Below are 26,210 nucleotides of genomic sequence, written 5' to 3'. Positions count from 1 at the left end.
AGCTAGCAAACAAAGCAGCAGGTATTAACTCTCCTCAAATCTGTATATGAGAACTTAAGCCATTCCCTCACTTTGTTTCCTTTTGATCTTATATATAGCAGACACATTCCCATATTTATTCCATGCTGAGTGCTGAGATCACGCGACAAAAGAACAACACTCAGACAACTCTACTTACTTGTAGAATTGCATGATAGCTTCTCTCCATAAATCCGGCCCAGGACTGGGGAAGCAGCAGGGAGCGATGCCACTCAGAAGGTTGAATGTTGACCTGCATGCAAAACATTTCATATTCACATAGGAAACCACCGAACAAAATTGGATGTTGTAGTAAAAGAACTCACATGAACACACATTGAGAATAGAAGCCGACCAATAGCTTCTGCTTTTGTACTATGAATTACAATTTGGACTTTCCAGTTTTAAAAAGAAATTGCACTAGTAAAGATATATCTGATTTTTCACTTCCACAGGCTTTGTGGATACAGTGATCCACCCCAGAACTGTGAGATAACCAGCCTCATATAACCAACATAAAGGTAAAGGGACCCCTGACCATTAGGTCCAGTCGTGACCGACTCTGGGGTTGCGGCGCTCATCTCGCTTTATTGGCCAGCATGACTAAGCCGCTTCTGGCGAACCAGAGCAGCACACGGAAACGCCGTTTACCTTCCTGCCGGAGCGGTACCTATTTATCTACTTGCACTTTGATGTGCTTTTGAACGGCTAGGTTGGCAGGAGCAGGGACCAAGCAACGGGAGCTCACCCCGTCACGGGGATTGGAACCGCCGACCTTCTGATCGGCAAGTCCTAGGCACTGGTAAAACCTGGTTTATGGGAAGGGAGGTGGTGGCCTTCACCTGCCCCTCCTCTTGAAGGCTATCCCATTAAAGGGATCTGGGGGTGTGAATCCTGTCTGAAGGTACCGCTCCGGCAGGAAGGTAAACGGTGTTTCCATGCACTGCTCTGGTTCGCCATGCTGGCCACATGACCCGGAAGCTGTAAGCCGGCTCCCTCGGCCAATAAAGCGAGATGAGCGCCGCGACCCCAGAGTCGTCTGTGACTGGACCTAATAGTCAGGGGTCCATATATCCCTTACCTTTAGGCAAGAAGGAACAGCCTATATTTCCACTGCATATTTTGTGAATTTAAATCTCTGCTGGGGTTCTCTCATCAAAGATCTTAGCATCCAGGGAATTTTCCTTTTATATCCCCCCCTTTTTTTTTCTTGCCACCAACAAGAACTACATAAGTAATTCTGAAAGTCTAACTATCGTTTGAGCTTGTATTCTTCCCATGCCAGATGGAGTTTGGAAACTGAATCATACTAGTAATTTCCATTGAACTCAGTGGGATTACTTGTGAGGAACTTGAGAGGCCTTTCAAAAGCAGTCTGCTCAAAGTTTTTTAAAAATAAAAAATCTCACAGAGTGTGTCTAAGGTCTTGAGGGTACCTAAAGCAGCTTTTTGGATTCCAGCCAGAGCTCACATAGTAAATACAATCTATTTTAACCTAGTAGATTATGCTGGAATTTAATGTGTAAATTATGAAGAGCTTTTACCTGTTTAGAACATAATCTATTTTGCGTATCCAACAAGTTATCCAAAATGAAAACAAACAGAAAACTCTTCTTACAATATTAATCAAATCCTTGGTTTTGGCTGAACACAGAATTACTGGGTGATTCTCTCGTTACGTAACTTAAAAAACGATAGAAGCGCATTAACACACACACTTATAATACACACACAACTCCACATTTCATCCTGGCTGTTGTCATTATTATAGCAATTTAAAAGAAAACCATCGCTCTAGATCATTTCTGTTTGCAGTGCAACTTCAAAGCCAACAGCTTAAGAAAAAAGAAAACGAGAGAGAGAGCACTGTAATTAAAATGACTGCTGTGCACTGTAATGTCTCATAATATTCTATGGCAGGCAAAAGAATTAGTTTTTTGTTTCCAGTATCCAATTATTTCTACTGTTGGCCTCAACCAAAAACATCGAAAGTTGTCATGACAGCCATTTGGAGCCTATTAAAAACAAGTTATTAGATCTCAGCAGTTTCCAAGACAATATTACTTCAATACATTTAGGGGGTGGGACCCAAAATATTCCAGGTTGGCATCAGATGGCCTCTCTCTCTCTTGTTCTTCTGCAAGGCTAGTTGTTTAAACAAAGAAGGAAGGAAAGAAAGAAAGAAAGAAAGAAAGAAAGAAAGAAAGAAAGAGAAAATGCCAGAGTGAATTGCTATTTAAATCTGCCTTCTCATCCCTGATGGATGTTTTATCTGCTATAACAACCACTTTCCAAATTTTAGTTCCATGCTTTTGTTTTGGGCAGCAGCTAAGTTTTCACGGGAGCCATCTTTTGAAGCAAAGAGCCCAATATTCTGGCTCTGCTCACCAACTTACTCCCTTGTGAACTGAGCTAGGGTTGCCATAAGTCTGGAATTTCCCGGGCAGAGCCGGATTGTGTCTTGAATGAATGGATGTTTATATGCGTCAGCCATCGGTCATAGCAATAAAACAACAAAACGATATACAAAGAATAAAAATCCAAATGTCAATGATATAAAATACATTTTAGGGTTTTGAATCAATAGTCAAATGGTGGATCTTATTCTAATTGCCCCAGCTAAAAACCTGGCTAGTGATGTATGGAAGTGAGAGCTGGACCATAAAGAAGGCTGATCGCCGAAGAATTGATGCTTTTGAATTAGGGTGCCGGAGGAGACTCTTGAGAGTCCCGTGGACTGCAAGAAGATCAAACCTCTCCATTCTTAAGGAAATCAGCCCTGAGTGCTCACTGGAAGGAAAGATCATGAAGCTGAGGCTCCAATACTTTGGCCACCTCATGAACAGAGAAGACTCCTGGAAAAGACCCTGATGTTGGGGAAGATGGAGGGCACAAGGAGAAGGGGACGGCAGAGGACGAGATGGTTGGACAGTGTTCTTGAAGCTACCAGCATGAGTTTGACCAAACTGCGGGAGGCAGTGGAAGACAGAAGCGCCTGGCGTGCTCTGGTCCATGGGGTCACGAAGAGTCGGGCACGACTAAACAACAACAACAAAAGCCTGGCAACCATTGCCATCACCTGCTCATCTTGATCTGCCAAGAGAACTGACATTGTGGCAGTCGCTGGGCAACCCGGAATGGACAATCAAGTCTTTAACCGGATTGTGTCTGGATTTTCACTTTTTGAAATATGGCAGCCCTCAACTGAGCCTCAGTTTTTTCTCTTTTAACTACATCTCCCCTAGCAAGTGTGAGCAGACACAGCATCTTTGCCAGAGTCCTCCCTTTATTACCCTAGGCACTCAAGTCCATTTATAAGCTCCCAAGAGAGAAACTGGCTAACAAAACGAAGAAGGATGAGTCCTGAATATTGCCATGGGGTGGAAGGCTGGGGGGCAGATGGAAATGTTCCTGGAAGTCAGATTGAACCTCAGGACAACCATAAACCTATCCAGAACCTGGGACTTCAAATTATAACACTCTGCTGTCCATCACCCTATCTGATAATATTTGCACTTTTTATGTTTTTACAATTCCTAAACAATTTCACCATTCAGAGCGAGTTAGCATTCTTATCTTGCCGGCTCTATTATGCTTTGATCTAGACATTTGGTTGGATAAATTTTGGTGGTTAAGGCAGGAGAATTGAAGGAAGGACCTCTTGAAACGTTTACAGGGCATCTATCAATTACAAGCAAGGTATCTCAACAAGAATAGGAAGGACTCAAACTTCATGATCCATCCATATGGTTCTATGATTGACTGGCTGAGCTACAGCATATCATGCAATGCACATATAGGTACTCTATGGAATTTGACCATAGTGCTCACACGACGTTGTGAAAAACCCAAAGAACAACGTGTTCAGACATAATGCTAAACCAGCTAAACTTTAGTTTCACGTCATGAAACAAGCGTTTGTAAGTCAAGGGCTCACAAATTTTCCCCGTTACTACTTCTTTGCCACAGCTATGGAAAGATCAGAAGTTTGGACCTGAGGTTTAGATTAACTGAAGTTTAGTTAGTCATCATCCGAACCCTAAACTGTACTTAACCTTAACACGAGAGAGTTCATTAACTATCGTTTGAACTTAGCATGTTTCCACTAACCACAGTTAAGATTAACAACATTTTTTGTGTGTCTAGGGTTGGATAACGTGATACACTGAAGTTAATCTAAAATAGACAGGAAACATTCAGCACACCCCTTCATGGACATGCTGGGAGAGGAGAGAAAACAAATCATAGGTTCATTACAGCTTCTGTTCATAATGCTAAATTATATTATGTCAGGAGCAGCCTCATTGGTACTCTGAGAGCAAAACCCCACAATGCTACATGTCAGGTAACTGCCATCGGAGCTAGAGGTGGAGGGAAGGCTCCAGAGGGATGCCGGAGAGGGTCCCAGTAGGGAGAGAGGCAGCCCATCTGCTGGGGAAGGAAATCAGCGTAACACCAGTGGAGAAGGGGAGCAGATGGGGGAATCAGAGAGGAGTCTCCAGGACTCTTCACCGGAGACCAGCGGGGAGAGCACGGGTGCTCCGCTGCCCACACCCTCCCTGCGCAGAAGACTTCCGCGCAGGGAGAGTAGGAGGAGACTTGGCGTCAAAAACTTCTTTGCTGGAAGAAGTTCAAGAAATGCCCACTGACGGATTCTGCCAGTGACTGAGACAGCCACGAAGTGAAGGGCTGTCCAGACAGAAAGGGTTCAACCAGGTAACCTAGCCAGGAGTAGCGGCAACTTATGCACGAGCAACCCCTAGAACCATCACACTACACAACCTTCTTCTGAGTAGTCCATTTAAGAGGAAAGTCAGAGACTACTTCTAACTGCTGAAATGCTTAAAGATAATTGTTGCCTAATCTGGTCCAGACAGCAGTGCCCAATCTTAAGTGTGTGTGTGTGTGTGTGTGTGTGTGTGTGTGTGTGTGTTTTTAAGATCCTTTCCAGACAACCCCAATTTGAATAGCTCACCCAAAGGTCTATGCTACTGGAATGTCCTTTCAAAGGCGGTCTGCCAGGTCTTATTTACCAAACAATAAAACAGCACGCTGTGACTTCAGAGAGAGTTAGAGATGAGCTGGTTGGTCTCTCTTCAACCATTATAGGAACTTGAACAATAGACAACTTCAAACAGACCACTGTTTATTGAAACCATCTTTATCTCTCTCACAGGAAACCATAAAAAATGTGGCAAATGCTCTGTATCTTTCTCTATTCATCTTGACAGATATTAAACCGTAACCAGGGGACTTCTCCTGAGGAACATAGCTGTTACTGACCCAAGCTGGTACCCATCCCAAAACTTTGGAGGATATGCATGTGCTCTCTGCTCCACCCTTGTTTATTCACGTTGGTTCAGCTCAGATGATTACTTGGCCCTAGGAGCCCTAAAATGATGGGAGAGATGTGTATTCAGTGGGTGGGGCCTCCTGGCGCACAGGTTGTTTGTAAGGAAAGCCCACATTGCACATTGAGCATCGTGGAGCTGAAACTAGAGATTCCTCAAAGGGTCTACCAGCTTCATCTGGTACACAGGATGAGACCCTACCTGCCCACAGACTGTCTCGCCAGAGTGGTGCATGCTCTGGTTATCTTCCGCTTGGACTACTGCAATGCGCTCTCCGTGGGGGTACATTTGAAGGTGACCCGGAAACTGCAATTAATCCAGAATGCAGCAGCTAGACTGGTGACTGGCAGTGGTCGTTGAGACCACATAACACTGGTCCTGAGATTGGCTCCTAGTACATTTCCGGGCACAATTCAAAGTGTTGGTGCTGACCTTTAAAGCCCTAAACAGCCTCGGCCCAGTATACCTGAAGGAGTGTCTCCATCCCCACTGTTCAGCCCGGAGGTCCAGCTCTGAGGGCCTTCTGGCGGTTCCTTCACTATGAGAAGCGAGGTTACAGGGAACCAAGCAGAGGGCCTTCTTGGTGGTGGCACCCGCCTCCAGTCAGATGTCAAGGGGCTTCACAATATTCCAATATCCCTGAAGGAGTGTCTCCACCCCCATTGTTCAACCTGGACACTGAGGTCCAGCTCCGAGGGCCTTCTGGCAGTTCCCTCGCTGTGAAAAGCCGAGTTACAGGGGACCAGGCAGAGGGCCTTCTCAGTAGTAGGGCCTGCCCTGTGGAACGCCCTTCCATCAGATGTCAAACAAACAAACAACTATCTGACTTTTAGAAGACATCTGAAAGCAGCACTGTTTAGGGAAGTTTTTAATGTTTGATGTTTTGTCATGTTTTTAATATTCTGTTGGGAGCTGCCCAGAGTGGTTGGGGAAACTCAGCCAGATGGGCGGGGTATAAACAATAAATTATTATTATTATTATTGTTATTATTATTATTATTATTATTATTATTATTATTACTACTACTACTACTACTACTATTTGGGCTGCCATATACAAAGACAGCAACTACGGTCAACTTGTTCATGTGTGTGAGGGAGCCAGACACTTCCCAATGCAACCTGGTTGAGGGGTAAATTCCGCAGGACAAGGTGCTGTTTAGGAATTTGGGAGATGCTGCCTTCAAGGCTGCCTGGATGTAGGAATGGTGCTGTGCTGGATTCTGTGATGCTTAAGAAAACTTTTATACTCAATAACCATGAACATATTTTCCAAGGAGATTTGTATAACAAAATTAAACATTGCTCCAGAGTTTTGACGGTGCATTTCTGTTTCTCCACATGTTTGGATTCCTTTCATAATCCCTATAGACATTTTGCTCTTCTGCATGGCATGTACTAGCTAAGCCAGGTTTTCTTTTCTTTTCTTAGGAATGTTTAACATTCTACAGACATACGAAGTCAGGCACTGGGGAATAATATTCCGCACACCAAGTATGTTTCAAATTAAGCATTTTTAGAATTAAGCACATCATTTGATGTCCATACCAACCCAATATTATATCTACATTTCAAAGAGGTTCGGGCACTGAAGTGTTTAAAAGAAGCACATTGCTATATATAATGCTTTTTAAAACAAAATATTGCATGCATTTGGAATTCAGCTTAAATGCCCTACTTCAAAATACCGATCCAACATAAACAAGAAGCGGGAATAATTAATTAACACAGGAAAGAACAGCTGTGATAACCAAAATAAGCCTTATCTGTGTTTTCTTGAAATAAGGAATTTTTCCAGCTCTGTGTTTGAAACAGTGATTGCATTATTAATAATAATAATAAATTCTCTGAAGCCTTCTCAACCTCAGAGAAAAGCAAGAGGAAATATAAATATAAACCATGACACCAAGGAAGGAAGGAAGGGTCAGAGAGTGAAGAAAGAACATATGGGTGCTCTTAAGTGCGTGGAATAATCACAACATTTAGAATCCGTTCCATTATAAGGTGGTTACACATTTCACGTGAGCTTTCTGCCTTTGGGACAAAAATAAAGGGTGGCTCTGAAGAACGAGAGGGTCAGGCAGAGAGTCTATGGCTCTTGCAGCACAGCCATGCTCATTTTGCAGAGCACATCAAAGAAGGCCAAAGCGACCATAAATCATGATGTACCGTATTTTTCGCTCTATAACACGCACCTGACCATAACACGCACGTAGTTTTTAGAGGAGGAAAACCAAAAAAATATATATTCTAAATGAAATAGTGGATATATGATTTTTGTGGTTCATGCTGTGGCCACAGACATGTGATCTGACAGTGAGTTTGGAATAGCCCAATGCAAAAATCCTGAGGATCCATGTGGATCCATGCTTTGTAACCACGGAGGAGGGAAGGAAGGGGAACCATGGATCCTCTGCTCACGACTGCAGCAGATCCCCCCGTCACCCGCAGGCATTCGCTCCATAACACGCACAGACATTTCCCCTTACTTTCTAGGAGGAAAAAAGTGAGTGTTATGGTGCAAAAAATACGGTACATAAATACTTTCCACCAGTGCAGTCCTCCCTATCAAAATATGCACAGGGACACATCCCCTTTTGTATCTGGACTACAGTCATACCTCGGGTTACAAACGCTTCAGGTTGCGTGTTTCCGGGTTGTGAACTGCACCAAACCCAGAAGTACCAGAATGGGTTACTTCCAGGTTTCAGCACTCGTGCATGTGCAGTAGCGCTAAATCGTGCTTTGCGCAGAAGCACCAAATTGCGGCCTGTGCGTGCACAAACGCGGCGCTGCAGGTTGCGAACCCCGGGGCCGCACGGATCACGTTCGCAACCCGGGCGTCCGCTGTATTTTAAAGAAATCTGGCTGAGGTGAGCTCGAGATAGACATTGTAGAAGATGTATGACTGTCACTGAAAACCGCCATCCCTGACTCTCTTCTCCTTCCTCTCACAGTCAGTGCAGGAACGTCATTGCAATGCAACTTTCACAACCACCACAAGCAGCAGCCAATGGTGAGGGAATGGCCAGATATCCCACATTGTGCATTTTGGCCGAGAGAGAAGGCAATGAAGAAATGGGGCTCCTATTTTCAGTAGCGGCCATGCGACGTCTAAAGTCTAAGGCAGGCTTCCTCAACCTCGGCCCTCCAGATGTTTTTGGCCTACAACTCCCATGATCCGTAGCTAGCAGGACCAGTGGTCAGGGATGATGGGAATTGTTGTCTCAAAACATCTGGAGGGCTGAGACTGAGGAAGCCCAGTCTAAGGGGTACTACCCATAATTCATTAGGGTCCATTTCCAGAGTGCTCTGTCCTTGGGTTCAGGGTCCATATGTACCCATACGGTCTCCAATAATTTTTAAATTGCCTTTCAAAGTACCCATTACTTGGATAGAGGCAAATGGGCATCAAGGGAATAATGAACTAGAGCTGCTTAGCTTCCAGAATATAGCCTCATCCTGAAGGCAGTTTTCATATACAGTAGTAACTTGGTAGTCAAATGGCTTGGCTCCCAAACGCCGCAAAGAGTGTTCTGGTTTGTGAACGTTTTTCGGAAGCCAAATGTCTTCCGCTGCTTCTGATTGTGTGCAGGAAACTCCTGTGGCCAATCGGAAGCTGCGACTTGGTTTCCGAACCATTTCGGGAATCGAACAGGCACCCAAAACAGATTACATTCGAGAATCAAGGTACCACTGTACTGAGCTTTCAATACAACCATTCACAGAAAGAGCCCCTCCATGACACAGAAGAAATATTCATGTTTTGCCACTGAGGATGTCTTACAAATGCCAGAACAGATATAAATGATCGCATCCCCTTTATCTATGGTAAGGTAAAGGAGCCCCTGACCATTAGGTTCAGTCGTGGCTGACTCTGGGGTTGTGGCGCTCATCTCGCTTTATTGGCCGAGGGAGCCGGCGTACAGCTTCCGGGTCATGTGGCCAGCATGACTAAGCCGCTTCTGGCGAACCAGAGCCGCGCGCGGAAACGCCTTTTACCTTCCCGCTGGAACGGTACCTATTTATCTACTTGCACTTTGATGTGCTTTCGAACTGCTAGGTTAGCAGGAGCAGGGACCAAGCAATGGGAGCTCACCCCGTCACAGGGATTTGAACCGCCGACCTTCTGATCGGCAAGTCCTAGGCTCTGAGGTTTAACCCACAGCACCACCCGTGTCCCTTCATCTTATCTATGGTGTGTGACCCAAAATACGCCACTGCCCATAATGTTATAATGCAACCACATTAACTTTAATGCACTTTGAGAGAAGGGCCGACCAATCTGCACTCGCTCATACAGGTTTCTCTCCTGGCTGCATTCCTGCTGCTTGCAGCTTCTGAAGATCAGTGGCCGAAAGAGCTATAAACGCTCTATTTAATGAAAATATTTGATAACAAGGCCGTGCTTATATTCTACAATGATTAATTGGACGTTCATTTCTAATTCCCTCTGCCCCTGACCCCACCTCACATTTCCTACAGGAGATTAAAGCTTTGGTTTACAAAACCTTTAATACACAAAATCAGCTACATTAATGCAATATCCCAGGGTGCTGGGAACAATTAAGAGATATGCTGCGTTATTATTACAGTAACAAGGAAGTAGAGGTCACTCCCCAGGTTCTAATCCCATAATTGTTTCTCAGACAAGCCCAAATCTGACAGGACTGTAACCAGATTAGGCAGAGTTGAAGGGAAAACGTCAGCCTTGATTTACTCCGGCAAACTTTGGAGAAAACATTTCGGAGCAGAGCGCATTTTATTAGATGTATTTATACGTCCTGTTCTCCTTAATTGTTCTTCGCAGCAAGTTTACTTAATTAAGAGTAAATTACAGCACCACACACAGCTTGCAGCTACCATTTCCTAATTAGAGCAAAGGGCAAATGCAAACTCAGGTTGGGGGGATGGAAGAAAGCAGAACGGCTACACAAGCGGAAGGGAAACTGCAGCGCTTACCTCGTGGAGGAGAGCGATCAACATCTGGTGGAAACTGCGTCCCCTACTGGCTAGAAATCGGCTGATAGGCTTTCCATCCTTCCCCACGTGGATCGGGAGATCGTAACTCAGCAATATGCCGGCTAAAGGGAGATATTACAGATGTACATGCACTAAGATGGCTTATAACAATTCAGTTGTGTTTTAATATGACCACAAAACAGAGAATACTAAGGTTCGAGAATCAAAAGAATGCAATTTTGTAATTCTTGGGTTCTTGGGTTTTCCACTTTTTAGCTAACAAAATACAAGCAGCAGAATTACCAACAGTAGAAGAATGGCAGATGAAGATGATGGATTTTTCGGAGCTAGCCGACCTAACCAGAAGAGTCCGCGACCAGAAGGAGGAGGAATATCAGGAAGAATGGAATAAATTTAATGAATATTTAGTTAAAGTTGTTAAGTTAACCGGAAATAGCTTGCAGATACTTAATAGGCTTAGGATTTTATTTATGTTAATTGATGAATTAATATGTTTAATTATATAAGGTGAAGATTTAAGGATGTTAATGTTTAAGTTAAATTTCATAAAAATTGGCATTTGGAAAACTGTTAAAAGGACATGCAATGAAATTCAACCAAGGGGAAGCGAGGAAGTCACTTAACAAAGTTAATAACTGTAATTTTCAATAAGGCTATGATTTATGATTGTTATGTTTGTTTGTCTTGTGTGTTTGTTTGTTTGTAATATTGTGATTATAATATTGTGAAAACCAATAAAATTTGGGGGGTGGGGTGGGGTGGGGAGAAAGAATGCAATTTTGTAGAAATTCAAAAATTCATTCCCGGAAAAGAAAAAAGCAGCTTCTGATTTATCTCAGGAGAATCATAGAGTTGGAAGAGACCACAAGGGCCATCGAGTCCAACCCCCTGTCAAGCAGGAAACACCATCAGAGCACTCCTGACATATGGTTGTCAAGCCACTGGGCTGCTGCAACTGCTGGTTAGACCCTGTCTCAGGTGAGCCCTGAGTTGCCTTTTCAAGCAGACGAAACCGCAGGACCTGCGTTCCTCCCTTTGCTTGTATCAAGGGGTAAGCTGCTCCTCCAAAACTTCACAGCTTTGGTGCTTAGCTTAGGCTCATTTATTCAGTAGCCTGGCTCTCCTTTCTGCACAGAAGGGAATTCCAGCACATGGAAATTAAGCTGACCGCAATATGTAGCGGGAGTTTGAGAAGTTGGCTTTCCCTGTCAAAACTTCTCCCATGCGTTTGCTGCATGCAACAGTTGCCAGGCGCTTAAACACTGAGTGTTAAGATAACCAGACAGCTGTGATTGGATGCCACCTGAGCAGCAGAAAAATATGTATGTAAGAGACAGGCTGGAGGGGGGGAGTATCAGAGGGCTGGTGTGAAAATAACATTACTGAAGTCCTCAATTCCATTCAATTCCATTCGGGCTATAAATGCATGATTCTTGAACCTGACAAATTTCTTCCGAGCTGCGGATGTTAAAAAGGAATGATGGAATTAAGAGGTGGATAACTTAAGAGTGAACAAGGTGAAATGGGATTCATTGCTGGTTTGTATGTGAAAGTGTAGCGTTAAAAAAATGTTAGAAATTAGCCAGGTGCGTTTTGCGACTGGCGTGGGCTTAATTGTGACCATGTGGAGCCTGTCTCTGGATGGCAACTCGACTGGGGAAAGCAAAATGTCACTTGGATTGTTTTGTTTGATGTTTTCATGTGTTTTAAACCACTTTGAGATTTGTTCTTTAAAATATAAAGCAGTATAGAAATGATGGTGAAGATACCAATACCTTTTCCCGTGGATCTGGACCCTGAGATCTATTTTGGAGATCTTTCTCCAAATGCCCCTGATACTTTTCTCCACAAAGGCACGACAATCAGCTACAGTGGTACCTCAGATTAAGAACTTAATTCGTTCCGGAGGTCTGTCCTTAACCTGAAACTGTTCTTAACCTGAGGTACCACTTTAGCTAATGGGGCCTCCCGCTGCCGCAGTGGCGCAATTTCTGTTCTCATCCTGAAGCAACGTTCTTAACCCGAGGTAATATTTCTGGGTTAGCAGAGTCTGTAACCTGAAGCATATGTAACCCGAGGTACCACTGTACTTCTATACTTCTATATCTTTATGACATTAGGCATATATCTCCTTTTGTCCAGGTTTTTAAATCTTGCTGTAGTTTTCTTTTAAAAATTATTCTGTTCTTCTGTCCTCCACTCTTTGCTCTTTTTAATGTCACTTTGGCTCTTACGAACTATTTTAATTGTGAATCCTTACAGCTATTCCAGCACACATTTTATTGTGTTTCTTTTTTAATTGCTGCTTTCATTTTACGAGCTGCCCTGAGGACACTTTGTTATCGGGGCGGCATATAAAAAACCCAGAAAACGTGTCATCCACCCATTCCGAGATATTCTACTACAGCATGAAGGTCTCTCACCTCTCTCCAGGGAAATCTCACCTGCGAGGCCAGGCTTCAGTCCAGGCTGCTTGTTTCTCTCGTACATTTTCAGCATAAAGCTTGGCACACCTGACACCGTCTTCCCTTGGTCTGACCGGACAGCACCGCCTCTCAACGCGGAATGGTATATTCCACGAGGCATGCCGGCCATCTCCTGTTTCACGAGCGATGCCGCGAACTCTTCAAACGCTTGAGAGGAGGGTGAAAAGGGGAGAGAATGGGGCAGACATAAAGAAAACAAAAGGTGATTGACTGAGGAAACCAGAACCACCCAACCAACGTAGAACCACTGCCATTATCCGGGAATGTTGTGCTGACATAACTGGTAACTCCATATTCAGCTGACAGCTCCAAGGTCACGGGTTCTGTAACTCCCAGGGAAGCCTTTGCAGTTCCATGCTCGCCTCCCGCTCGAAACGTCACCTCAGGAAACCTTCAATAAATGGTGTCAGATGTTCGAACTTGGAAGGAAAAATAAACAGCCAGAGCTGCTTTCTATGCTGGTCAATGCACCCTTTGTTTGGCCACAGGTATAGAACAACGGGAGCAAGAGTGACCTTTTCCTTGGCCAACACAGCAGCCTTGCCAGCACCTCCATGAGGATTCTTGCCACTTACAAACAAACCATCCAAAAATGGTGACCGATACTCAGCAAATATGATAGTTAAAGGTAAAGGGACCCCTGACCATTAGGTCCAGTTGTGGCCGACTCTGGGGTTGCGGCGCTCATCTCGCTTTATTGGCCGAGGGAGCCGGCATACAGCTTCTGGGTCATGTGGCCAGCATGACTAAGCAGCTTCTGGCGAACCAGAGCAGTGCACGGAAACACCATTTACCTTCCCGCCGGAGTGGTACCTATTTATCTACTTGCACTTTGACGTATTTTCGAACTGCTAGGTTGGCAGGAGCAGGGACCAAGCAACAAGAGCTCACCCCATCGCGGGGATTCGAACCGCCGACCTTCTGATCGGCAAGTCCTAGGCTCTGTGGTTTAACCCACAGCGCCACCCGCGTCCCTGTAAATATGATAGGTAACATTGATCAAATACCTTAAAACACTCTCCGAGACCTAGAACGAATCTTGGAAAAGTGAGAATGTAAAGGTTTACTGATGCTAAATGAGAAAGAAAAATAAGAAGAATGAAATTTGTATAGCATAAAATAGCACAAAGAGAATAATCGGAAGTTAGTGTTTATGGTGTGTCAGTGTTGTGATGTGAACTGTGTGTATTGTCTAAGTTACATGTAAATTAACGTAAAGAGATGTATAATAAAGGTTGTTTTTAATATTTAAAAAAACCGCTCTCCATGTTCATTGCTACAGTTGTAAAGAATTCTCAACATGCCAAGACACTTCAGAAAGTAAAATGTAGTAGCACAGACAAATTAGTGAGAGAGCCCACAGCAGGTTTACTCTTTCGCTATCATGAATTGCCAAAATTTGGCAACGCTTGGTCGGTTTAACAGGCCGCTAGCGCTTTTTACTATACAATGAAAAGTTGTTGCTCCCCACTCTCCTCGAAAGGGGAGCTTATAACAACTGTTTCAAATTAGCCCTGTGGCTTTGATGCAGGTTTTTCGTCTACCAAATGCAGCACTGGGTTTTCTGCTACATTGCAGCAAACATGGAATAAAAGAGCATTCACATGCTCACTCGGGGAAACCAGAAACATGCAAAGTGTCGCAGAATCAATTAACGGACTCTGGAACACTTTTTGATTTTTATCCCCAGTCCTTCCTCATCTTTTTTCTGCCTCTCGCCCACCAATATGTTCTCAGTTTCCCCCCTTTACATTTCTTTAAATATGAGTGTATACTTCCAGCAGGAAGTATAATGAAAATGGCTTCAATATTTAACAAGAAAATAGGGAAACCCTCCTACAAATATAATGCAGGATCCACTAAAGAGACGGAAAATTATTTAACACAACCAGAGAACAAAGCATAGGTTTGTGTTGCAGGATAGCTTGTTTACAGATTTTGCCATTTTCATCTACACAGTACGTGAATCTTGCATTGTCATCTTTTTGCCTGCATCAGCTACACAAGCTGGGCAATTTGCACAGCTTAACACCTCAAAAGAGACTTTGTTAGCTTACACTTCTGCATAATTTAAAGAGAAAAGTCCTGGGCTTCCTCGCCCAAACATTCCAACCAGCTTTCAGCATGATATAGCATATATTCTTGAAGACTTTTCCCCGGGTTCATTAAATTTTATGTATTCTGCTGTCATTCTTTGAGGCTAACTCATTAGCTGTATAAAAATGTCACAGTCTGGTAAAGGAATATAAGCACACCTGCAAATGTCAGAAGGAATGCATTGGCTGGTTACAGTTAGTAACATCCAGCTTTGGCCATTTACAGGAAAACAGCTTAAGAACCAGCTCACTGGAGCAGACCGAGGTCTATCGCGCTACCATTTTGTTTTGGTCCATTAGATGCATCTGCAAAGGTAAGCTCCACCATCTCCAGCCATTTGTCCCCAACGTCGAAGATCGAAGATGACTGCTTAGTACAACATTTGGTCTGTGTGTGTGGTTTGGGAGCTGCACGGTCAGGGGAAAAACAATGCTGTCCAGGGTTGTAAAGACTGTGGAGAGAATAATTGGGTGCACTCTTCCCACCTTGGATCAAATCTATGCTTCCAGGTGCCATAAGAAAGCTGCAGAGATAGTGCAGTATAGCGTGCACCCTGGAAATGATCTCTTTCAGCTTCTGCCTTATGGAAGAAGGTACAGGGTTATAAAGACTAGGACTAGCCACCTGAGAAACAGTTTCTATTGAAATGCGATTTTGGTTTTAAACGCAGTGTAAGGTAGTCTCCATGGGTCGCAGGTGGCGCTGTGGGTTAAACCACAGAGCCTAGGACTTGCGGTTCGAATCCCCGGACAGGGTGAACTCTCGTTGCTCGGTCCCTGTTCCTGCTAACCTAGCAGTTCGAAAGCACATCAAAGTGCAAGTAGATAAATAGGTATCACTCCAGCGGGAAGATAAACGGCGTTTCCGTGCGCTGCTCTGGTTCGCCAGAAGCGGCTTAGTAATGCTGGCCACATGACCCGGAAGCTGTACGCCGGCTCCCTCGGCCAATAAAGCGAGATGAGCACCACAACCCCAGAATTGGCCACAAGTGGACCTAATGGTCAGGGGTCCCTTTACCTTTACCTTTACAGTAGTCTCTATGGGAGTATATTGTATTTAATTATGGGGTATCAGAGTTTTTAGGGGGCTAACCGGGCTGGGATAGCTGGAATAGCAGGCTTGTTGGTTTTTTAATGTCTGTTGTAGATTTTTTCAATTTCATTGTCTGGAACAATGACAATAAAGATTATCATATCGTATTTTATTTGTATGTCTGGCACCTGCTTCTCATCACTTAGCAGCAATTTTAAGGAACTCCTCAGAAGGGAAGCAATGATATACAAAGGTCTGGCCAGAAATCTGTTCGTTTCTGCATGCATTATACCTGGTAGAATAGGGGAAGGCGTGAGCCTCAACAATTTGATATAGGAGGCACCAGGAACAGAGAGATCCACCTCTTCCTCTTCCTCTTCCTCCTCTTCATTGATATCCACCTCTTCTGGTTTGGGCAATTCTGGTCTTGCCTGTGTGAGCAAGGAAGCAGTGGGGCAGGCGGACATTAGTTAAGAGTCCAAGCAAGGGCAAGACATCAATTAAACAAATACAGTGGTACCTCGGGTTAAGTACTTAATTCATTCCGGAGGTCCATTCTTAACCTGAAACTGTTCTTAACCTGAAGCACCACTTTAGCTAATGGGGCCTCCTGCTGCCGCCGTGCCGCCGGAGCATGATTTCTGTTCTCATCCTGAAGCAAAGTTCTTAACCTGAAGCACGATTTCTGGGTTAGCGGAGTATGTAACCTGAAGCGTATGTAACCTGAGGTACCACTGTACATGTTTTCTTTTTTTTATGAAAGGAAGGACCTGAAGGAGTGTCTCCACCCCCATCGTTCAGCCCAGACACCGAGGTCCAGCTCCGAGAGTCTTCTGGCCATTCCCTCCCTGCAAGAAGCGAAGTTACAGGATACCAGGCAGAGTGGAATCTGTTCTGGAAGTCCGTTCGACTTCCAAAACCAAAACGGGGTTTCTGATTGGCTGCAGCAAGCTCCTGCAGACAATTGGAAGCTGCGTCGGACGTTAGGCTTCCAAAAATAGTTCACAAATCGGAACACTCACTTCTGAGTTTGCCGTGTTCGGGAGCTAAAACGTTTGAGAACTAAGCTGTTCAAAAACCAAGGTACGACTGTATTAGGTTTCATATGCAATACACAGTAGACAAACAATACGTTTATTTACACATTATCAATTCAAGTATCCTCTCCACAGAGATTCTTGTGTTGTGGGTGGAATAAAAGTATCTCATGTCTCATTTATAAAGCAAAAGAAAATAAGCCCAGTCTCATCAAAAGTGTCTATCCTTTAAATATCTTAATTGCCCTTCTGCAAGGTGTTCTGATAAGAGCCACATTCCAGATATTATTTAACCATATTTCAATGGGGATTTCTATAGGTTGTTTCCAGTATCGGGCTATTGTTAATTGGGCTGCCGATAACAGGAAAAATACGAAATCTCTGGATTGTTGTTTAAATTCGAGTCTGAGGATAACAAGGCAAGAAAAGGATTGCTGTGTAATTTTGGAAAAAATGCGAAATGCCTTTTCCCAAAGGTGTAAATCAGGGATGTCCAACTCCCAATAGACTGCGATCTACTCACAGTATAAACAAACTGGCTGTGATCTACCTATTATGGTTGGATGGACAAAAGTTACTGAGCTTTTTTTGGAAGCCAAAGTTGTTGCTGAGGGGTTTTTTTTTTGGGGGGGGGAGATTGCTGAGGGGATCAGAGATCTACCAGAAACACCCCGTGATCTACCAGTAGATTGCGATCTACCTGTTGGACATGCCTGGTGTAGACCAATGTCTACACCATTTCTGACAAATAATCACTTCTCCACTACATTTGAAGGGAGGGAGGGACGTGTACCTGTTCGGGAAGATGGAGAATGATGTGTTCTTCTGAGCTAAATTCAGAGAGAGATTTGTACGCCGATGTTGCTACAAGTGGATCCTGGAGACGAAAGAAGTCACAATCACATCATACATCCCTGTGGTATGAGGTCAGAGAGTTGGAAGGGACCCTGAGGGTCATCTAGCCCAACCCCCAGCAATGCAGGAATATGCAGCTGTCCTTTACGGGGATCGAACCTGAAACTCCTTGTTTAAACTGAAGCAGCCAATCAGCGGCGGAGCAAGCCGATTGGGTGCCTGGGGTGACACGCGTGCCCTGCGCCCAGGGGCAGGGCCAGCAGCCTGTGGGGCCTCCAAGGAGTCTGCCTGCCTGCCTCCTCCCACTCAGCCACCCTATAGCTGGGGGGAGGCAGCGGGCAGACCATTTGGGGCAGTGCAGAGCCTGCACATGCTCAAGCCACTGCGTCACTCCCAGGAGAGATGCGTGGCTTGGGCGCGCTGCAGGCCCCGCGGTGAGTTCCTCCCACCATTTTGTCACCCCTCCTTAGTGATGACACCTGGGCAACCCGCCGCCACCCCCTTCCCTTCCTCCACCCCTGCAGCCAATAAAAAATGCAGATGGGAACACAAACCAAAAATGCATGCCATTGCTTTCATTCTCATTAAAACGAGGCTGCATTTTAAATTGCATTTAACCTGCATTTTAAATTGTTTTTTTTTTCTTTTTCTTTTTCTTATGTTTTTACTGAAATTTTATTGGTGTTAGCTGCCCTGAGCCCAGCTCTGGCCGGGAATAGCGGGGTATAAATAAAATTATTATTATTATTATTATTATTATTATTATTATTATTATTATTATTATTATTCTCAGTGGAGAAGTGTACCATTACGTGGAAATCCAGCTGTTCTCTCTCATCAGTTCAAAACAACAGAGTTCATCTCTACCAGGCAGGGATTTTGAGAGATTGCTGGGCTAGAACTCTCATGGTCCCTGACCATTGGGCATGCTGGCTGAGGCTGATGGGAAGCGGAGTCCACAGATTCCCTAACCCTGTCTATACCTGACCCTCACCATGGGGCTTGGCAAGGTAACTATTTTCCAGCTGCATCATTTATTTGAGATAAAACATAAATCAGGGGACTCGTGCCAAGACTCTCACAGTCCCAGCCAGCAAATATGGGCCGCCGGTGGGTAAAGTTATAGCGATTTACACCAAAGTATATTAATAAAGCGTTGAAAACCCACGAGATGCTGATCTCCATAGCAAGGGTAACATATAGACCAGGTCTCGAAGTATCCTGCCTGGGAGGGGAAAAGAGGAAAGCGGGCATTTGAGGGCACACCTTCAAATTGCTCACCACTGTGAATGGCACTCCACCTTTTAAAATCTGAGTTGAATAGATGGGATGCGGGTGGCGCTGTGGGTTAAACCACAGAGCCTAGGGCTTGCCGATCAGAAGGTCGGCGGTTCGAATCCCTGCGACAGGGTGAGCTCCCGTTGTGCAGTCCCTGCTCCTGCCAACCTAGCAGTTCGAAAGCACATCAAAGTACAAGTAAATAAATAGGTACCGCTCCAGCAGGAAGGTAAACGGCGTTTCCGTGTGCTGCTCTGGTTCACCAGAAGCGGCTTAGTCATGCTGGTCACATGACCTGGAAACTGTACGCCGGCTCCCTCAGCCGATAAAGCGAGATGAGCGCCACAATCCCAGAGTCGGTCACAACTGGACCTAATGGTCAGGGGTCCTTTTACCTTTACCTTTTAAGTTGAATAGCAGCAGTCAAAAAGAAATACGGAGGACATTTTTTAAAAATAAGAACACAAATAGGGGTCATGCTGACGTGATTATCTATTTATCTAAGCTATTTCTACTTAATTGCCAAAGTTTCTAAGTGCCAGGGAGCCTCTAAGAGTTCTTTTCTGCCCTGTAACTATTCCAAGATGCAGTGCTGGATTTAGCTGCTGTGTCTGACAGTTTAACATTCTTCACACGCATTAGATTTAAAGTACAGAACAAAAACACACCACGAATGGAAAACATATGTCAAGAAGCAGTGTACAGTCACAGGTCCAATTCATTACCGAAGTAGCATTGAACACCAAAACATATAAATGTATATACTAGCATAGGAGCACAGGTGCCGAGTTTCGCCTGATGCTGTGTATGTGTGTGTACGTGACACATATGACGCATGTGGGCTTGATGTCACACGTTGCATGCATGACAACTGTCACATCAGGAGAGGCTGATCAGGCCTCTTCCCAATGCAAAATTCACCCACCCAGCTGCGCTGCTCAGTGTGGCATCTACTGGCGCTGTGCAGCCCGGGGCGACTTCCCCCCTGGCCACTGTGGGGTGTGAAACACAGAGCAGTCAAATACAACATTCCTAGAGTGGACACGTTTAGACATGAAGAGGGATGTTTGTCCAGCCAGTAGATAAACTTCCTGCTTCCTCCTGGGCTGGGACAAACTCCCTCTACGTGTGACCAGAGGTGGGCGTGACCTCACCTGTGCAGGTAACAAAAGCACAGAGCTGGCCACCACATCTCTCTCTCTTCTCCATTTTGCTTTCGTTGAAGAAGCATCAGCCTGAGATGCTCTCTTGGGAGAATAAAGGAACTATCTCCTTATGTTATAGATTCCAGGTCTATATATTTTGTAACTTAAGTCTGCCTTCTGGGATCCATCTGTGAACAGAATGTGTGAGTAAATTCTTTTATACTTTTATACAAGACTGTGTCGTGTCTATTCTTTTTAAAGGTAAAGGGACCCCTGACCATTAGGTCCAGTCGGGACCGACTCTGGGTTTGCTGTGCTCATTTCGCTTTATTGGCCGAAGGAGCGGGCGTACAGCTTCTGGGTCATGTGGCCAGCATAACTAAGCCGCTTCTGGCGAACCAGAGCAGCGCACGGAAATGCCATATACCTTCCCACCGGAGTAGTACCTATTTATCTACTTGCACTTTGACATGCTTTCAAATTGCTAGGTTGGCAGGAGCAGGGACCGAGCAACGGGAGCTCACCCCGTCGCGGGGATTCGAACCACCAACCTTCTGACTGGCAAGTCCTAGGCTCTGTGGTTTAACCCACAGTGCCACCCGCGTCCCTTCTATTCTTTTTAGGAGGGAATAAAAAAGGAATTACCAGGAAACTTATTTTAGAGGCTTATGCAAGCCTGGCAAACCTATCCGCTATGTAAGTTTAAAAAGGGGAATGTTCCTCTGCTAAATCACAGAATTTGTTAATGCAAGTTGGGAAGGATATTATTAAACAGTATATCCTCTCCTGCCTCCCTGAACACTCCCACCTGGCCACACGGCATCAAGAGCCATGCCAAGTCTGTGAAATGCATTTTGTTCAAACCGGACAAACCTTGTTTTCCAGTCTCTCACCTTGCTCTGTGTGTGGCTCCACAGGAAGCTGACGACTTGAACTTTGAATTTCTATAAAAATTAGAAAAAGAGGTTACCACGCCTTCTTATCTGGGCAACAAGGTACACAATACAAGCCAATAATAATATCTCTGCCTTCTATTATGTTTCCCTCAGAGAACAGGTGATTATGGCTCGGCAGTTTCTTCACAATAGAAGTTAAGGGCTTGGAGTTGCCAAGGGTGTTTTTTCAGCTCAATTTACGGTAACCAGAACGGTTTGAGCAATTTAGCTGGGTTAAAAATGCAGACCAATGGACCTTAGCATACTAACGGAGAGAATTTCAAAAGGTCAAAAATTACTCTCAAGAGCCAATATCCAATGATGTACAATAAAAATGCAGACAAGTGCCATTTCTGTGGGAGGGAAGGGAATTGACCTTTTAGTGCTCCTAAAGGGGCAATTTGTAGACCATTCACATTGTTTGTAGTCTCAGTGACATTAACGGACTTTAAAAGATTTTCTCCCGCTAAAAGCATGCCAGTCACTTATCAAAACATTGTTCTCAGCTTCTCACCCAAACCAGGAGGTGTGATCTTTTTTATTCAGTACATGGTGAGCTCCACAGTACAACGTGAAAAGCAGATATTGCACAATAAAATGATGTTGAGGGAGCCCCGCCCCCAGTATAGCTGACCTGTGAAATAATATGTGGCAGGGGGAGCCTGTGACCTCCCTGCTCAAGTTTTAAGAATAGATCAGTCCAACGTCCAGGGTCGGATTTAGGTTTGATGAGGCCTTCAGCTACTGAAGGTAACGGGGCCCTTTCTATGTCCAGCTGTCCTTTGTCAACAACAAATTGTCACTGTTTTTTGTGTTGAATATATGCTATATGGTCATTTATGGACCTGCAGTTAATCCAGAATACGGCAGCTAGACTGGTGACTGGGAGCGGCCGCCGAGACCATATAACACCAGTCCTGAAAGACCTACATTGGCTCCCAGGACGTTTCCGGGCACAATTCAAAGTGTTGGTGCTGACCTTTAAAGCCCTACGGCCTCAGCCCAGTAGACCTGAAGGAGCATCTCCACCCCCATCGTTCAGGCTGGATACTGAGGTCCAGCTCCGAGGGCCTTCTGGTGGTTCCCTCACCGTGAGAAGTGAGGTTACAGCGAACTAGGCAGAGGCCCTTCTTGGTGGTGGCACCTGCCTCCTGTCAGATGTCAAGGAGCTTCACAATATTCCAAAATACCTGAAGGAGCGTCTCCACCCTCATCGTTCAGCCCAGATACTGAGGTCCAGCACTGAGGAACTTCTGGCGGTTCTCTCCCTGCGAGAAATGAGGTTACAGGGAACCAGGGAGAGGGCCTTCTCGGTGGTGGCACCCACCCTGTGGAATGCCCTCCCACCAGATGTCAAAGAAATAAACAACTATCTGACTTTTAGAAGACATCTGAAAGCAGCCCTGTTTAGGGAAGATTTTGATGACTGATGTTTTAATGTATTTTTAACCTTCGGTTGGAAGCTGTCCAGAGTGGCTGGGCAGATGGTCAGGGTAGAAATAAATTGTTGTTGTTGTTACTATTATTATTTTTATTGTAGTCCAACAACATGTGGAAGGCTAAAGGTTTCCCACTCCTGATACAGCAGCTCCCAACTGCCGATTGCAGGTTTTCAGGAGGAACGTTCCTAAAATGCGAGACAGTATCTACCACATATCCGAATAATATTGTAGAGTTGGAAGGGACCCTGAAGGCCATCTGGCATACCTCATACTCATTTGAGTTCACCGTTAAGGAAGGCACAAGAGAGAACAGTTCGCTCAGGGTTTTCAAAATGAGTGGCCGGGTGTCACAGCTCAGCTTTGGCGACAGGGCGTTCCACGTAGAGCGAATGCAGACAACCTGGAAAGAGAACAAAGGGTAACGTGAGCACAACAGCGCCAAATATCCGTATCAGAGCAGGGCTTGGTGTACTCTATTCCAAACTTAGAAATGGAAAGCGGAAAGCTGGTAGTCAACAAAAGAGGTTCAAAGATTCTCTCAAGGCAATTTTTAAAAAAATGTAGTATAAACACCAACAATTGTGAAACACTGTCCTGCGAGCGCTGCAATTGGAGAAAAGCCTTTACCAAAGGTGTCATGGGCTTTGAAGACACCCGAACTCAGGACGCAAGGGAGAAACATGCTAAGAGGAAGGCATGCTTGCCAAATCCACACCATGATCAACTCCCGCCCAGAAACTTATGTCCCCACTGTGGAAGGATGTGTGGATCTAGAATTGGCCTCCACAGTCACTTACGGACTCACTGTTAAAACCATGTTTATGGAAAACACTTGTTACGTTTCCAAGGGGTTGCTCGGGAGCAAGCAGGCAAATATCTCCCTACTTGGCTGTGAAGTCTTGGCTTTGCTGCCAAAATAAACTTTATCTGTCCGGAGCGCCACTCTCCCATGGCTGACTCAATCGCTGGCAGAATCCGTGAGTGGGCGGTTCCTAAACTTTCCCCAGCAAAGCAGCTTCTTGACGCCCAATCTGCGCCTCCCCTCTCTGCGTGAATGCTTTCTGCGCAAAGAGGGCATGGGCAGCGGAGGACCCCTTTCCTTCCCGCTTCTCCCAGGCAAGGAGTCCTGGGACCGCCTCGCCACTTCTGACTCCTGCACCTCCTCTCCACTGGAGCCACATTTACTCTCCTCCATTGAAGATGAGCTATTTCCCACGATCCCTGGAGGCTCTCTATAATCCATTTGGCTTTTGCTCTCTCCCTCCTGCACTGATGGCACTTCCCTGACAACAATCTTACTCGGCTACGAGGGATCACCAAAGAGAAAGAAGAGAGACTTCTCTATATATTTCTATTGCTCCAGAGATTAATAAATAAGTTAGCAATAAAATCAAGCACTTGATCACTGAGTGCCTTATAGAACAGGAATGGAACCAGTCAATGAGGCTGTTGTATGACTCCCAATTCATATCAACCCCGGAAATGGGATATTTGCCACTGGGTGGTTGATGTTTAACACTTCTGGGTTCAGAGAGGTCTCCTTAAGGACGAGGTACATCTTTTACGGCAGGTGGTGACTCCTCCATTTCCAATGAAGCATTAACCCCTCCCAAAATCCATACATAAACTCCTCTTGCAGAAATAAAATTTATTGAATATGCAATTACGAGTGAAAGTCATGAAACCAGTGGCTGTAAAATAAAGGATCAAGATCAGTGCTGTTGTAATTGGAATGATCAAGATTATGGAAGCAGAAAGAAATAAGAACTTTGTTCCCTGAAATCCAGCACACGGGAAGTCACCCAAATTTTTTTTGGTATTTGAATGTTTGGCTATTTAACTGTATTGTAATCGGGTAAAGTGGTATCTCGGGTTAAGTACTTAATTCATTCCGGAGGTCCGTACTTAACCTGAAACTGTTCTTAAACTGAATCACCACTTTAGCTAATGGAGCCTCCTGCTGCCGCTGCGCCGCCAGAGCACGATTTCTGTTCTCATCCTGAAGCAAAGTTCTTAACCTGAAGCACTATTTCTGGGTTAGCGGAGTCTGTAACCTAAAGCATATGTAACCTGAACTGTATGTAACCTGAGGTACCACTGTATTGTGATAATGTGGCTCTTTTGGATCACTGTAATTAAAAATTAATAAAAATTATTATACAAAGAGAGAGAGACAAAGAGAAGCAGACACTGTTTCCTTCTGTTCCCAGAATTATGGAATGGGAAAGGGGGAGAAGTGTGAGGAGGATGAGGATTAAGTACTTGTGAATGTTTGTCTCTTCAAGGAACCCTTCAGGACTTGAACAGACCATAAACAATAAAAAACAAACTCTTTTTCTTCCACGTTACGAAGGGCACTGTGCAACGCTCAAAACTCTGCATACAGACCACTTCACACAAAGTGGAGCTGCTATCCAGTAAATTGCATGGTACTTCCTTCACATGAAGGAGCTATCAACCGCGTTCAACCTGTTAAAAGGTATATTAAGTTATATAGGGCTATCAATGTGCATGAAGCTTTACAAAGTGCAAGACAGTAGGATCTTGCCCCATACAATCTACACTTGGACGCAAGAGAAGAAGAGGTGAGAGTTGGGCAAAGAGGTAAACAGAGGGGAATATGTCGAATTTATACTAGATTACAGCAGGCCATGGGGCCAAGGATTTATAGGAAGGAGAGCTTTTAGGAGGGATTTGAAGGTTTTGAAACAGAGAGCATCATCACACAGGTGTCTTGGGAGGCAGAGTCAGGTATAAGGGAGCAGAAGACCTTCCGAAAGCTGAAGGCCATGAATCTAGAGCAGCAAAACTCCACAGGCAAGGACCACCCAACCTACATTGTGCTACCTCAGAAGACTCGCAAATTTATTACAAATCTTCCAGGGGCTCGGATCTCCTTCATCAGATGCAATATGCCTTGTAACTCGGTCTTTTGGAACAATGTGGCATAAAACAGTGAATTCCAAAAACTAAACAGATCTCAAAGCCTTGTAAGTACTGTCCTTGTTTCTTTTATGATCACCGTTTAGTAAGAGACCCTTAAGCAGCTAACATAATCTAAGCAACATTACTGAATTCCCTTGCTTAATGTGGACATTTGGATGAAGAACTTTAACTCAGTACCAATTCAACATTTTGAGAGTTCTCTCCCCAATTCTTTCTTTCTTTCTTTCTTTCTTTCTTTCTTTCTTTCTTTCTTTCTTTCTTTTCTTTCTTTCTCTCTCTCTCTCTCTCTCTCTCTCTCTCATGATAATGTTTGCTCTTGAAGGTTTCATGTTGTTACCGGAATTAAAGCACCAATGCCTTCTCTTCGTAATACAGTGGTACCTCGGGTTAAGTACTTAATTCCTTCCTGGAGGTCCGTTCTTAACCTGAAACTGTACTTAACCTGAAGCACCACTTTAGCTAATGGGGCCTCCTGCTGCTGCCGCGCTGCCAGAGTACAATTTCTGTTCTCATCCTGAAGCAAAGTTCTTAACCTGAGGTAATATTTCTGGGTTAGCAAAGTCTGTAACCTGAAGCATATGTAACCTGAAGCGTATGTAACCCGA

General features: G+C 44.6%; 1 protein-coding gene across 2 annotated transcripts in view; it reads right to left on the bottom strand.

Moving 5' to 3' along the window:
* Positions 1 to 26,210, bottom strand: part of FOCAD (focadhesin) — a 135,126-nt gene that overhangs the window by 37,662 nt on the left and 71,254 nt on the right. For both annotated transcript variants that reach the window (XM_083718244.1, XM_083718245.1), the window contains exons 16-22: positions 22,925 to 23,059; positions 21,176 to 21,226; positions 17,798 to 17,881; positions 16,260 to 16,398; positions 12,797 to 12,985; positions 10,332 to 10,453; positions 179 to 271 (exon numbers count right to left, since the gene is read on the bottom strand). In XM_083718244.1, coding sequence (XP_083574370.1) covers positions 179 to 271; positions 10,332 to 10,453; positions 12,797 to 12,985; positions 16,260 to 16,398; positions 17,798 to 17,881; positions 21,176 to 21,226; positions 22,925 to 23,059 — 813 coding nt within the window. The remainder of the gene's footprint in view (positions 1 to 178; positions 272 to 10,331; positions 10,454 to 12,796; positions 12,986 to 16,259; positions 16,399 to 17,797; positions 17,882 to 21,175; positions 21,227 to 22,924; positions 23,060 to 26,210) is intronic.

Source organism: Podarcis gaigeae (genome assembly GCF_964106915.1).
Source record: "Podarcis gaigeae genome assembly, chromosome: 17".
Classification (NCBI taxonomy): domain Eukaryota; kingdom Metazoa; phylum Chordata; class Lepidosauria; order Squamata; family Lacertidae; genus Podarcis; species Podarcis gaigeae.
Note: the sequence above shows the minus strand (reverse complement) of the source record. Positions and strands in the feature narration are given on the sequence as shown.